The sequence below is a fragment of the Cynara cardunculus genome (genome assembly GCF_001531365.2).
Source record: "Cynara cardunculus var. scolymus isolate 2C chromosome LG 1, CcrdV1, whole genome shotgun sequence".
NCBI classification, from domain to species: Eukaryota; Viridiplantae; Streptophyta; class Magnoliopsida; order Asterales; family Asteraceae; genus Cynara; species Cynara cardunculus.
Genome location: NC_037528.1, coordinates 13,287,687 through 13,302,010, shown reverse-complemented (window position 1 = coordinate 13,302,010; position 14,324 = coordinate 13,287,687). Strand labels below are relative to the sequence as shown.

The 14,324-nt window shown below is 35.7% G+C and overlaps 3 protein-coding genes across 3 annotated transcripts; 1 reads left to right on the top strand and 2 right to left on the bottom strand.

Annotated features, from left to right (window-relative positions):
• Positions 1-1,031: 1,031 nt before the first annotated feature.
• LOC112513168 (probable tRNA (guanine(26)-N(2))-dimethyltransferase 1) lies at positions 1,032-5,395 on the bottom strand. The gene is made up of 12 exons (XM_025119335.1): positions 5,103-5,395; positions 4,274-4,558; positions 4,081-4,168; positions 3,781-3,902; positions 3,505-3,644; positions 3,151-3,223; positions 2,921-3,009; positions 2,739-2,844; positions 2,139-2,351; positions 1,814-2,008; positions 1,641-1,718; positions 1,032-1,495 (listed from the first exon to the last, which is right to left on the bottom strand). The coding sequence occupies exons 1-12, from the start codon at positions 5,250-5,252 to the stop codon at positions 1,253-1,255; spliced, it is 1,782 nt and encodes a 593-aa protein (XP_024975103.1). The 5' UTR covers positions 5,253-5,395; the 3' UTR covers positions 1,032-1,252.
• Positions 5,396-6,815: 1,420 nt separating this feature from the next.
• LOC112513159 (probable tRNA (guanine(26)-N(2))-dimethyltransferase 2) lies at positions 6,816-11,057 on the bottom strand. Its single transcript, XM_025119324.1, has 12 exons — positions 10,761-11,057; positions 10,070-10,354; positions 9,877-9,964; positions 9,621-9,742; positions 9,343-9,482; positions 8,958-9,030; positions 8,778-8,866; positions 8,596-8,701; positions 8,014-8,226; positions 7,673-7,867; positions 7,498-7,575; positions 6,816-7,367 (listed from the first exon to the last, which is right to left on the bottom strand). Exons 1-12 carry the CDS (start codon positions 11,043-11,045, stop codon positions 7,221-7,223), a joined length of 1,821 nt encoding a protein of 606 aa, XP_024975092.1. The 5' UTR covers positions 11,046-11,057; the 3' UTR covers positions 6,816-7,220.
• Positions 11,058-12,598: 1,541 nt separating this feature from the next.
• On the top strand, positions 12,599-14,009 carry LOC112520000. The gene is made up of 2 exons (XM_025128305.1): positions 12,599-12,806; positions 13,603-14,009. The coding sequence occupies exons 1-2, from the start codon at positions 12,691-12,693 to the stop codon at positions 13,820-13,822; spliced, it is 336 nt and encodes a 111-aa protein (XP_024984073.1). The 5' UTR covers positions 12,599-12,690; the 3' UTR covers positions 13,823-14,009.
• Positions 14,010-14,324: the final 315 nt, after the last annotated feature.

Sequence of the window (14,324 nt, the reverse complement as noted above, 5' to 3'; positions counted from 1 at the left end):
TTTGAAAGTACAATGTTGTAATAAGAAAGTCAATCACTATAGTACATGTGGACAATGAAATGACATGGAAACCTGGTATAATAGGTAAATTTAAATTAAAAGATTATTCAATGCTATAATGGGTAAATTTTTCAAAGTACAATGTTCTAATAAAAAATAGTTTGAAAGTACATTGATGTAATAAGAAAAACTGGAAGTACAATGTTATAATAAAGAAATTTATGAAAGTAGATTGTTGTTTTGTGCATTTTGCCCTTAAATTTATTGAATATTTTAATAACATAATTAATGTTAGAATTGCTAAAATAAAGTAGCTATTGAAGTTGAATGTAATTTTTTTTATAGATTTTAACTATTAATACTTATTTTACAAATAAATTAGCATAGCTGTTGAAAATGCTCTAACGTAATTTAAAAAAAAAACAATGTATCTAAAAAGGTGAATTAAAAATGTCAATTTTTAATCGTTCAGATTTACCAAATAATTTTTAGATCTTGAATTTAATGAAAGAAAATAACTGAGTTGTTCTTAGTTTAATTAATATTAGATGCATGGTTTTTATTCATTGTAATTTTATTTTTTTCAGACGTAAACTTTAGATTTTTAATCAATTGTAACATTAATTTTTTATTTTTGGGTTATAAGAAAATTTTACGTATCGTTGCATTGTAATAACAATAAGTGTCTTCCATTCTTATGAATAGAAAAACAGAATAATCAATCAAAATATTAAATAACCAGACTTTAATTTAGTGCAATTTTTGCTACTTTGCAAAATGTTGACTCAATTTTATAATTATATTTTATTCATAAAAATTAGATTTTCATAAGTTGAGAAATGAACAGTTCCAAATTCATAAAAAATGGTTATTTTAGTTCATAAAAATTGGGCTAAAAAAATATAAAGGTTCGTCCAAAATGACTAGTTTGATCAATTTTCCTGCGAATCGATAAAAATATAGGAAAAGAAAAGTAATTAATTCCATCAATGAAATCAACCAGCAGAGAGACTCCATTGCCACCAAAATATATATATATAACTAATTACATGAATTGCATTCAAAATAATACATAAAGGGACCAAAATCACAGGAAAAACCAGACTACATTCTACAACTTCAAGACTTCTAACAGATCTATCCTTAATCCTTCAACAATTACAAGTTGGATTCCCTCTCTGCACAGAAATGCAGAATAAGATTATAATGAGAGAGATGTATAAAAAGCTTCCATTTTTAGTCTTTTATCATTTCATATAACAGAAGTAGAATCTTGTGTCTTCTTACGCTTGGCTTCGGGCTCTTCACCTTGTTCTTCGTCGTTATTAAGGATCTCATTCACTGTTTCCGGGCCCAGAAGAGATGCGTGTTTGCTAGTTATGGTGCGCCCAGCCCTTAGTTTCGGTCCCCAATGCCGTTCCGGATTTGGAAGGAACCGTGCAACCTTCTTTGCTTGAGCTTTGCTAAGTGATGCAACTGCTCGAGCAAAATTAACCTACACAAAGTTTCAGAATGTTTTGCTCCTTGAAATTGATTCTGTGACATGATTTATAATCAAATGTTTCCTTTTAAGCGAATAACTGGTGTGTCTACTTTAGGACTGCAATACAGTTAAGAGTTCAGAATGCGGTGAAGCATACCTGAATCTGAGGTTCTTTGGCCAGGATCACACTTCCAGCCTGCTCTGGAGGTTGGGCTTTCACAGGATGGTTTTTAACCTTAAAATCCGAAAGAAAAAGACACCAACTTCAAGCATAGAAAATGAATTATGCATGGAAGAAACCACGAGTCATAATGGAGAAAACAAGCTTACCCAACAACGCATGATATCCCATATGACATCCATAGGAGCATCAGATTTTAACCCTAATGGGTTCACATGAGTTCCAGAGATACGATATCCAGCGTTGATCACAGCAGACCTAAATACCACTGCTGATGGAGAAGTGCACTTAAGAGTACCACAAAGATTGTGCAAACTCAAGAAAAGGGGAACATCTGGTAATTCCTGAACAAAACACAACAGAGTTTACCATGAAAATGCATAAATGTCCGACTTTGATCTGTACACAAATACCCATTTTGTAAAAAACGCAAATAGTGATTATAATATTTTAACTCAAGTATAACCAACGGACCTCAGAAATGGTTGTCAGGACGGCAGAAATCCGATTAAAAGCAGGATAGCGTTCCTTCATAGATTTAATGTCTGCTAATATGGATGTCACCCAATCTTGATCATGAATAGGAGCCGACCATATGGGTCCTCCCATATTATATTTCTTCCCACAGTCGCTGCATTCTTGGGTAACAGCAGGACCAAACCCTGGGAGATATCTGATGCTCGTATTCTAAGAAATAGAGAAGAAAGAAAGAGTTAGAAGAAATTTTCTAGGTTTCTGGTTTTTTACATGATCAAGAACTAAGATCTCTAAACCTAATTGAGAAAAGGGTGATTATGTCCAGATCTAATTCTTTCTTTTACTTTTTTTCAACAAATCATATAGGATGCCACCCTCAATCAAATGTCAATTACGAGGGTCAAACACCATATCTCAAAGTTCAGAAAACTATAAATTTTCAGTAAAACGAGTCTGCAGTCCATGAATGAAAATGGTGCATTTGGATTTGTTAATCTCATCCTTAGGATTGTAGCTTATCTAGAATAAGCCCAAAAATGCTAAACAGGTTATCATTAAAACATGCACAAAGCAACTATTTATGGAATAGATGCGCACCTTAGAGACGGTCCTGGCCAGTGGCTGGAGATGAAAAGAATCACAACCAATACATTGATAAACGTATGAAAGCTTAAGTGGAGTGTTCTTCATTGCACTTGCTGAACTGAAATCATCCCGTAGTTCATCAAAATACAGGCTGTCACAATGTTATAATAGCTTGTGAAACAAAGGATACTCACGTATATATGCGGACGAATACCCTGACATAGAAGTCCATCTGAACAGATAACACTGGGACAATGTATCTCTTGTACCGGTTTGCATGACTCTGTATTCGAAAAAGGCAAGAAGAGATTTAAAATAAGCTTACTTTAATAAATGTGAAAAGTTAAACAATAAATAAAATGAAAAATTGAAATACATAAATCTAGTTAAAGATTAGAAACTCAAGGTTTTCTAGGAAAAATACCTCGATGCATGCAAGGAGGACCCGCAAAGCCATTTCGTGGCAATATTTTCCCCTCAGTGGGTAGGAACCATATCTAGCTCAAAATACAACACAAAAATGAGTCCTTTTTAACAATCAACTCCATCCCATGAAAACTGCAATTTGTCCCTTTTGGGGATGTTTGACGAGTAAATTTACTTATTTGCCAATCATCATCTTTATAAATATTTGGGTCCACAAGATCCTCCATGTTTTATCTTTTTTTAAATTTATTCTTGATATTCAGCAAACAGCAACAAAATTTCATTGAACAACATAACAAGTCAAGGGAAAACACAAAATAAGCTCAGTTTTAGAAATGCAATAAAATCTTACTTGGAATAGCAGACTTCTCCATTGCCTCCACATAGCACAGCCATATCTGTTGCTGTGCACATCAATAGCCCTCCATCAGCAATCGACTGAACCGCAGAGTCCAGGAATACAGAGGGTGAACCATAAGGATCAAGATCAACCTGAACAACATCAAATTCTGGTTATAACAACAAGATTACAAGTTATTCCTTGAAAAGAGTAGAACTGGTTGAATCCAATGATATCTTAAGGAATGCAGTATATACAAACTAAAAAACTCATGATATTAAATCATACCACTTCAAATTCCTTTGGATGAGTAAGCATATAGACTCGAGCATCAGCAAGGTTTGATTCCACTTTTTCACTGGCAACTGAACCATTGAATTTAATGTTTCTCCTGCAAGCTTCGACAGATGCTACAAAAAAATAACAACAATAAGTAACAAATGCATTCTTTGTTAGATATTATAATCTTGGTAGAATGGATGCAGGCATTTTGCATCAACATTCAAATGCAGTTATATTTAATGGCAGCATAAGATACTAGTTAAAAGATTCGTGAAACATAATTCACACATATACACCATCATCAACCTTTATCATTGTCCAGTGCCACAACTTGTCCGATCCCTTCTATTTCACGAGCATATCTTAGAGCTCTCAACCCTGAAGCTGATAGAGCCTATTGATTCAAAGAAAAAACTTATGTTAGCTAGCAAGAAAGACAAACAATCAAGATCCAAATATCCCACAATGAAATGTGAAAGAAAAGCAAATAGATGGAAACCTCAAGTACTCTAGGTGGCTTTAATGCCCCTCGTCCTTTATCATCTGGTGTTTTTACTGGTTCTTGGCAGGTGCCATTTGATTCATCTTGTGGCATCTCTTCACATTCGCCATTAGATTTTCCATTAGGCATAGTAGACTCAATTGGTGCTTCTAATCCAGAATCATTGTCCTCTGATACCTTCAACACTTTTTTCTTTCTTTTAGACAATACTGCTTCATGTTCTTCTTTACGTTTAGATATAAACGTCCTCAGAACAGCGATAGACATATCTCTGTTGTTAACCTAATAATCACAGAATTTTAATGTCAGAATTGAAATTTGTGGCAGAACACCAACACAAGCACTTCAAAACCTCGTCTTCTTCAAGCTACATTTCTCAAAGTTCTTAATCTTGAGTTAATATTCTACAAAATGACCTTTTTCCAATGTTCTCCTAATCATAACTTGATAGTAGGAATCCATATTCAAGGTTTTTCAATCATAGAAGTTTCTTCTTCTTCTTTTTTCCCTGCAACTATGGATATATTGTGTATGAAGCACCCCTCACCACTTTCTAAACACAAATTAGATATAATTAAAAGAGTAAAGCTTCAATCATTTTGCTTGAATATTCAAGATTTCATCCCCCAAAATCCTCAACCCCATGAAAATAATCCTTTTTTACCTTGCTCAACCCAGTACAGCAGTTTGCCTCTCCGACCCCCAAAAAACTCATTTCATAGTTTGGATATTTAATCAAGAATCAATGAATTTAAAACCAAAAAAAAGCATCATACATCATACATCATAAATCATAAATCGAGTAATAAATAAGGAAAAGATTGACCTGGGTTTTATTGTAAAAGACTTCATTTTTGGTATGCATCAAAATCTCAGCCTCTCCTTCTTTGATCACGATGTAATCATTGAGATCAGATGGTGGTGTACTCTTCTGCTTCTCTTCTTCCCCTGTTTTTGTCTCTTCACCGCCTCCCATGTTATAGGGGTGTTTCTTGTGATCCCCTTAATTCGCCGGCGGCAGTTATGGGTGGCGGCGGAAGAGAGAGTGTAGGAGGTCGCGAGGTGGTGGTGCTGTGCTGTGCTGTGCTGTGCGAAATATATGTATGTAAACAGTTGCAGTGATTGGGAAAGAAACGGGTGCATGTATAGGGCAGCCAGTTTATAAACCGCTCAGACGCAAAACCCTATTTCTGCTTCGATTTTCTTTTGGCCTAATTAAATTCGAAAATTGCATTATTTTTATTCAAAACCTATAATAAAAAATCAATAAAACATCTCGTAAAAAACCTATAATTTATGCTTAAATAAAATAGAATTCATAATATCGTCCTCTAAAAATAGTTTCTGGACTTTAATAACTACAATTATCGTCTTTATTGTTTACATTTTACTTTGAAAACGGCCACTCGTTACTAACTCCATTGAATTAGTCCGTTAAGGGTGCGTTTGGTGCGCAGACAGGACTGGACAGGACAGGACAGCTATTCAGCGTTTGGTAAGACAGGACAGTACAGGACAGGACTAGTTAAAATGACCAATTTACCCCCCAGTGTTTTTTCACTACGTAGGACAAATCTACTTAGTTCCACATTAAGCCACACCAAACGTAGGACAAATCTGTTATGTTCTGTCCTGTCCCACCCTGTCCAGCTTACCAAACACACCCTAAATGAGGATTAAAGTTATATGCGTCTTTTACTTTTTCTTTCTTTATCTTAGGGATCAAAATTATAGTTTATCTTTTTACATTTTTCTATTTATATATAACCACACATATACACTTGCAATATATGTACATTATATTCATTTGTTAACATTGTTTTTTATGTTAACTTTAAAAATCAATCTCTAACCATCCAATTGTTAGGTCAATAATTTAAATTGATTTTATTAATTTTAGTATTAAAAGTAAATAAAGCGATTAGTAAAGAATATGGGTAAATTTGATACAAAACAATTAAAAGAAACTTATCATTGTATTCTTCCCTACAATTACTCTTCCTTTACATTGTAGATGGGCAAGGATGAGTGGTGAAAATAGTGAACATATTCATGAATATTGTTAACAATTATGAATGCCAATGAGTGAACATATCAATGAACATTTGTAACGTCTGCTCCATGTTCATGAACACTTTTATGTTCATACATAATGACTAGCCATTCCGAAAATATTAAAGATGAACATGATGGAATACAAAATAATATGTTCATTACGTATGGATGAATTACATATTTGAAAAGAGCCAAATTTTAGGAACAATGTAACTCTCATATTATGTCAACATATTCTTACTATTTTACCCTCATTTATTCACCATATTCAAGCAAAGCCAAATAAAAAACATCTATCATTTTTTTCAAAATCACATAAGATCATACTATAACATCGACTAAGATAAATAATAAAATAAAATATTAAAATCAAGATGTATTTCGTTGCATTGCACGAGTACCCTTCTAGTATTGTTAAATAGATCTTTATATATATTTTATATATAGAGAGAGAGAGAGGGGTGTCATCTTTTGTTAACCTTGTTTTTTTATGTTAACTATACAAACCAAAATGGTCCAATATATAGAAATCTATATATTGGTTCATAATAGGTTTCAGCCTTATCCACCATATTCAAGCAAAGCCAAATCAACATCAGAACTTTTGCAAAGATTGAAGTAGTTGTTGCATTCTTTTATCCACATTCAGGAAACTCAAGTCTAGGAACATACCCAACAACACCAGTTGTATTGGTCCTGTTTTATAGTCCGCATCATCTTCATCGAATTATCATTTTGGGCTTCAAGTTTCTGCTCCAAAAAATCTAGCATGCTCTTTCATACTTCCAACTTTTCTGGTGACAGGTGCCAGATTTAGAAGAATTGACGACTGACTAGTTGGCGTTGGATAAATGGATGTCAAAAGAACTGAATTCTTGTGACAATTTGCTCAGGCAAGTGCGCTGATAGCAATGCTAGTTATGGTGCGAGCAGCCCTTAGCTTCGGTCCCCAATGCCTTTCCGGATTTGGAAGGAACCGTGCAACCTTCTTTGCTCGAGCTTTGCTAAGTGATGCAACTGATTGAGCAAAATTAACCTACACAAAGTTTCAGAATATTTATTGTTTCTGTGACATATGATTGATAATCAAATGTTTCCTTTTAAGCGAATAAACGGCGTGTGTACTTTAGGACCGCAATACAGTTTCAGAATGTGGTGAAGCATACCTGAATCTGAGGTTCCTTGGCTAGGATCACACTTCCAGCCTGCTCTGGAGGTTGGGCTTTCACAGGATGGTTTTTAACCTTAAAATCCGAAAGAAAAAAGACACCAACTTCAAGCATAGAAAATGAATTATGCATGGAAGAAACTACGAGTTATAATGGAGAAAAACAAGCTTACCCAACAACGCATGATATCCCATATGACATCCATAGGAGCATCAGATTTTAACCCTAATGGGTTCACATGAGTTCCAGAGATACGATATCCAGCGTTGATCACAGCAGATCTAAATACCACTGCCGATGGAGAAGTGCACTTAAGAGTACCACAAAGATTGTGCAAACTCAAGAAAAGGGGAACATCTGGTAATTCCTGAACAAAACACCAAAGAGTTTACCATGAAAATGCATAATTCTAACTTTTCTCTGTAAAATAATCTGGTGAAGTTAAACAAATGCACATTTCGTAGGAAAGCAAATAGTGATTATAATATTATAACTCAAGTGTAACCAACGGACCTCTGAAATGGTTGTCAGGACGGCAGAAATCCGATTAAAAGCAGGATAGCGTTCCTTCATAGATTTAACGTCTGCTAATATGGATGTCACCCAATCTTGATCATGAATAGGAGCCGACCATATGGGTCCTCCCATGTTATATTTCTTACCGCAGTCGCTGCACTTTTGGGGAACAACTGGACCAAACCCTGGGAGATATCTGACGCTCGTAGTCTAAGAAATAGAGGAAAGAAAAAAGAGTGATGAGAAATCGCAAAGATATCTGTGTGCCAACATCCTATGGTTCTTTCATGATCAAAATCTAAGTTGATCTTGAAACCCTATTCAAAATTCTTTCTTATCATCTTTCTTTTAACTTATTTCCAACAAATTGATAGGATGCCACCCTCAATAAAACATCTCCCAAAGTTCAGAAAACTAGAAATTCAGTAAAACAAATCAGCTGTCCATGAATGGAAGTTGTGTATTTGGCTTTGTTACCTCAGGCCCCAGGATTGTAGCTTATCTAGAGTGAGCCCGAAAACTCTAAGCAGGTTATTAGAATATGCATCAAATGACTATTTATGGAATAGATATGCACACCTTAGAGACAGTCCTGGCCAGTGGCTGGAGATGAAAAGAATCACAACCAATACATTGATAAACATACGAAAGCTTAAGCGGAGTGTTCTTCATTGCACTAGCTGAACTGCTATCAACCCATAATTCAGCAAAATACAGGTCATCACAAAGTTTTGATAGCTCGTGAAAGAAAGGATGCTCACGTATATATGCGGACGAATACCCTGACATAGAAGTCCATCTGAACGGATAACACTGGGACTATGAATCGCTTGTACCGATTTGCATGACTCTGTATTTGCGGAAGGCAATAAGAGATCCTATATATATATATATAATTCTACTTCAAGATTAGAAACTTGGAGGTTTTCTAGGAAAAATACCTCGATGCATGCAAGGAGGACCCGCAAAGCCATTTCGTGGCAATATTTTCCTCTCAGTGGGTAGGAACCATATCTAGCTCAAAATACAACACAAAAATAAGTCCTTTATTAACAATCAAGTCCATCCCATGAAAACTTCAATTTATCCCTTTTAGGAAAGTTTGATGATTAAAATTACCTATTTGTCAATTATCATCTTTACAAATAAACGGGTCGTATTGATTTGGGTCCACAAGGTCCTCTATGTTGTCTTCATTAAAATGTTTCCTAGATATTTTGCAAATAGCTAGACAATTTCTTTAAACAATATAACAAGTCAATTGCAATCTTACACAGGAAGGAAAAAACTAAATATAAGCTCAGTTCTGAAAATATAAAATCATACTTGGAATAGCAGACTTCTCCATTGCCTCCACATAGCACTGCCATATCTGTTGCTGTACACATCAACATCCCTCCGTCGGCAATCGACTGAACCGCAGAGTCCAGGAACACAGAGGGTGAACCATAAGGATCAAGATCAATCTGAACAACATCAAATTCTGGTTATAACAACAAGATTACAAGTTATTTCTTGAAAAGAGTAGAACTGGTTGAATCCAATGATATCTTAAGGAATGCAGTATATACAAACTAAAAAACTCGTGAAATTATATATCATACCACATCAAATTCCTTTGGATGAGTAAGCATATAGACTCGAGCATCAGCAAGGTTTGATTCCACCTTTTCACTTGCAACTGAACCATTGAACTTAATGTTTCTCCTGCAAGCTTCTACAGATGCTACACACAAAATAACAACAAAATGCAAAAGAGCACAGTTCTCAACCAATATATTTGTTCAATATTATAATTTTGGTGACATAAGATACTAATTAGAAGATTTGTAAAACATAATTCACAGATACATCGCCAACCTTTATCGTTGTCCAGTGCCACAACTTGTCCGATCCCTTCTATTTCACGAGCATATCTTAGAGCTCTTAACCCTGAAGCTGATAGAGCCTATTGATTCAAAGAAAAAACTTATTTTAACTAGCACGAAAGACAGACAATCAAGATCCACAAATCCCACAACGAAATGTGAAAGAAAAGCAAATAGATTGAAACCTCAAGTACTCTAGGTGGCATTAATTCCCCTTGTTCTTTACCCTCTGGTGTTTTCTCTGGTTCTTCGCAGGTGCCATACGATTCATCCTGTGGCATCTCTTCACATTCGCCATTACATTTTCCATCAGTCATAGTAGACTCACTTGGTGCTTTTAATCTAGAATCATTGTCCTCTGATACCTTCAACATTTTTTTCTTTCTTTTAGACAATAGTGCTTCATGTTCATCTTTACGTTTAGATATAAATGTCCTCAGAACAGCAATAGACATATCTCTGTTGTTAACCTGATAATCACAGAATCTTAATATGAGAAATGTTTCATAATGCTATGGACCTAAGGAGTTGCTTCTGTTTATTGAAATTTGTGGCAAAACACCAACACAAGCATTTTAGAAGAAAACGACCCTTTTTCCAAATTCTCCTAATCATAACCCGATAGTAGGAATCCATATTCACAGTTTTTCTATCGATGGATATATTGTCCACAAAACATCAGACACAATTTTATAATCACAAATTATAATCAAGAAACAGCCAGAAGAATAAAGATTCAAGCATTTTGCTTGAAAATGCAAGATTTCACACCCCCCCCGCCCCCCCAAAAATGATTCTTTTATACCTTACCCTACTCAGTACAGCAATTAGTCTTGGAATTTGCCAAAATCTAGTGATAATAAGCAAAAGATTGACCTGGGTTTTATTGTAAAATACTTCATTTTTGGTATGCATCAAAATCTCGGCCTCTCCTTCTTTGATGACGATGTAATCTAATGGTGTGGTACTCTTCTGCTTCTCTTCTTCCCCTGTTTTTGTCTCGTCAACGCCTCCCATGTTATTGGGGTGTTTCTTGTATTCCCCCTGATGTTGTGGGTGACGGCGGAAGAGAGGGTAGGAGGTTGCGAAGTGGTGGTGCTGTGCCAATTCAAATATCCGTATGCAAACACCTGCAGTGATTTGGGAAAGAAACGGGTGCATGTAGGTAGGGCAGTATTCTTATTTAAATCCATAACCGATTAAATTTAAAAGGAAAATCAAGAAAATCGATAAGAATTAACGAGAAACAAAAGAGCTTAAAACGTTCATACAATAAGAAATATAGACGGTAAGATAGGATAAGAAATAAAGACAGGTTTTGAATCAGATATTTGGGTAAGAGATTGTTTGTTTATCTTTTAATAGTTTCATTAATAGGCAAACTTTGAATCTTTAAGAGGTGAATCTTGTTTGCCAAAAAAAATCTGTTTCTTAATGGTTCTAAAACTCTCTGAATGATTTTGTATCATAGGTCTCTTGATTATTCAGCGCCCTAATTTCATTGTAAATTATTACCAAATAATTATATTTCATTTTGCACTATATCATGAAAGTCTCTTAATCACTCTGACCACTTAATCATTTTGCACCAAACTATTCAGTAACTGTCAAACAACATAAGAGTGTGGACACATTTGCTTGTCTTACCCAAAAAGGACTCATGACCACATATGTTGGTGATTTTAGTGTCACCGGTTTTATTTGATGTAAGGGATAAATATACGAGAGCTAAAGAGATTTTTCACTTAGTTTTTATGCAAGTCAGAAGATGTGAAGTGCACACTTGCATAAGACTAGATTAATCCCGATATAATCAAAAGACGGGGATCAAGGGGGCCACGCTCCCTTGCGAGGTCCAAGGGGCAGCGCCCCTGGCGGGTTAGTTCCTAACAGATGTTTTTTGGTTCATAACTATTGATCACCTTCATATAACGTGCTATAACTGTTTGGTCTTATACAATTTTTCTGGAAAGATAACCCTCGTTTTTGGCTCTCAAATGAGTGAATAGATACATTCAAAAACCAACGGTAACATGATCTAATTTATGTGCCTTAGAATTATATTGTTCCTTCTTCGATTATCCCAAAATCAAAATTCCGTGCAACTCAAGGCTATAGGATCGAAATATCTGATTCGGAAAGTGATTTACACGATCCAAGCAAGAATCCAAGCAAGTGTGTTTTCAGAAAACCATCCTATTGTTCATTTACCCCAACATATCATAGAACGGATACGACACATGATATTATCAAACTTTGAAACGTCTTATTCCGACGAATTGGCCGCAATTTGTAACAACTTTTGCATCTGTCTCGAATATGACATGAATAAATTCCAAATCAATCGCCCATGACATTACACAAGAGCGTCAGAGCTTCACACTCACGAGCAGACAGTAATCCGACAATACGCTTAGATCTAGCGACTACAAACGCTTCTTGGACATCAAGAAACACCACACTAAATCCGGCTTTTACATTGTTCAAGATGACGGTCGCGTTAGTACTACATTTAACAAAACCATTGGGCGGGTGACGATGAACCCATGATTTGGATGACGTCATGGTATTCTCGTCAAAATACAAATTGATGAAAGAAAAATGATACGCGAAACAACACGGTGACTTTTTCAATGTAAGTTCTTAGTTTAGGGGCTTTTTAAGTAAAAGTAGAAAAGTATGGGGTGTTTTTCAGAACTTGATAACTTCACTTCCATCCTCCTGGTCCATTGCTGTCCACAGTTGTGATAAGGCGAGTCTAATCCTCACCAAATTGTTCATTTGGAAGTGGTCGAATCACGAAACCATGTTGGAACACATCACAGCAAGTGAAGTAGCCGGTTATGGAGTCGGTGCTCTTCTCCTATGTGCCACCGTTTCCGCCCCTAAGATCGATTCTTTCATCTCTGCTTCCCAACGCAGGTAACCCCTTTCTGGTTCTCTTTTTATGCCGATTAAACTGTTAATTTCCCCAATTTTGTCTAATTACTTGCTTTCATCGTAATATTGAACCTTTTATGAGCGTTTCATTTGACAAATTTCATCTTAGGTATATGAAGAGATATGTTATTGTAGAGTAAAATGGAAGAAAGAATCCCAATTTCGTGCACTTTGATGCATTCATCATCTTGTGATGCAATCTTCAAATCCTTTTTTATTAATTTGTCATAGTAGATGCTATAAGTAAAATCTTGGATTATAGTATAAAGTTGGAGAGACACGTATTATAACATGGTACGAGAGCCAATCTGGGACCGGGGCTCGGCACTCTTGGGACATCTTTGTCCGGCTAACCCCTCTCGACACTCTGTGACATCTTTGCCCATCTAGCTTCAGTTTGAAACTAGGCATTGTAGCCACTATATGTGAAAATGCCAAAGTGAGTGATTTTAGGTAGCGAAACAGACTCATATGGTTGGATAGAACAGGACAAGTTGTCTGTCCCGTGATTGGCATGACTAGGACTGTGTTGGAGGTAAAAAAGAAGGTAGTGATTGTGGCAGAGGTGGTCAGCAGGATGCAATCTTGAACCTGTTTCGTGGGTTTCTTATGGAATTGTCATATAAGGTATTAGAAGGAAATCTTGAATAGGTGAAATTAAATCACAGAATTACGGGTTAAAAGCGAACAAACACATAAACAGATTCAAAACGTTTTATGCTATGCATTTTTTGCATCAGATGTTTAATTTGACGATGGAGGTTTCTGAGATATGCAGCTCATTAGGTATGTGTAAGAGATGTGGTGATCTGAAGTTGATTGCATGTTCAAATTGCAAAGGTTCTGGATCACTGAAACAAGGTGGCATGTTTAGTTTCAGCCTTCCAGATGACGTTTCTTTTGTGGGTGAGTCAAAGACGATCTCTTTATCGTGCAACAAATGTCGAGCCAGAGGACACTTCCCCTGCCCCGACTGCTCTAAACCACCCTACGCTTGATCCTTTATGGTTTATGTGTTTTTTCAAGATTCATATATTATCGTTATCAGTTACATAAACAAAAGTCTAGCTCTCGATCATATATCTCGTGATCCTTGTAATGTTGTAAATGTATATCAGAAACTTCACATAACAGATTGAAAGATTTCGGATCCATAATGTTGTAAAGGGAGGACCGTGAAGCACCGGAAAATTTCTCGTATGGGTATGCAGAAGATGGAGAGATAGTTTCCTAACTTTTACAAATAAACAGCAAACGGTTTCATATGTGAACCAATGTGATTCACATATAAAGTATAAGTTCATATGTGAACCTGTTAATTAGTTCACATGGGAACTATTTAACTGATTTATATATGAACTAGCAGTGTAACAATTTGTCCCACGTGGATAGAAAGTGAGCAATGTTAGCTCCTTATAAGTCTCAAGTAGTGAGTTACCAATAACTTTCACCATGGTTTAAAGTTGGATTTAAAGTTATTAGGCTAGTCCGTTGCTTTGG

Bases quoted from the DNA above. Each gene is read 5' to 3' on its own strand.
- LOC112513168 (XM_025119335.1), bottom strand. From the start codon at position 5,252: ATGGGAGGCGGTGAAGAGACAAAAACAGGGGAAGAAGAGAAGCAGAAG. The intron at 4,559-5,102 runs GTCAATCTTTTC...TGTGATTATTAG, and splicing joins TCTTTTACAATAAAACCCAG to GTTAACAACAGAGATATGTC. The intron at 1,719-1,813 runs GTAAGCTTGTTT...TCGGATTTTAAG, and splicing joins GGGATATCATGCGTTGTTGG to GTTAAAAACCATCCTGTGAA.
- LOC112513159 (XM_025119324.1), bottom strand. From the start codon at position 11,045: ATGCACCCGTTTCTTTCCCAAATCACTGCAGGTGTTTGCATACGGATA. The intron at 10,355-10,760 runs GTCAATCTTTTG...TGTGATTATCAG, and splicing joins TATTTTACAATAAAACCCAG to GTTAACAACAGAGATATGTC. The intron at 7,576-7,672 runs GTAAGCTTGTTT...TCGGATTTTAAG, and splicing joins GGGATATCATGCGTTGTTGG to GTTAAAAACCATCCTGTGAA.
- LOC112520000 (XM_025128305.1), top strand. From the start codon at position 12,691: ATGTTGGAACACATCACAGCAAGTGAAGTAGCCGGTTATGGAGTCGGT. The intron at 12,807-13,602 runs GTAACCCCTTTC...TGAGATATGCAG, and splicing joins ATCTCTGCTTCCCAACGCAG to CTCATTAGGTATGTGTAAGA.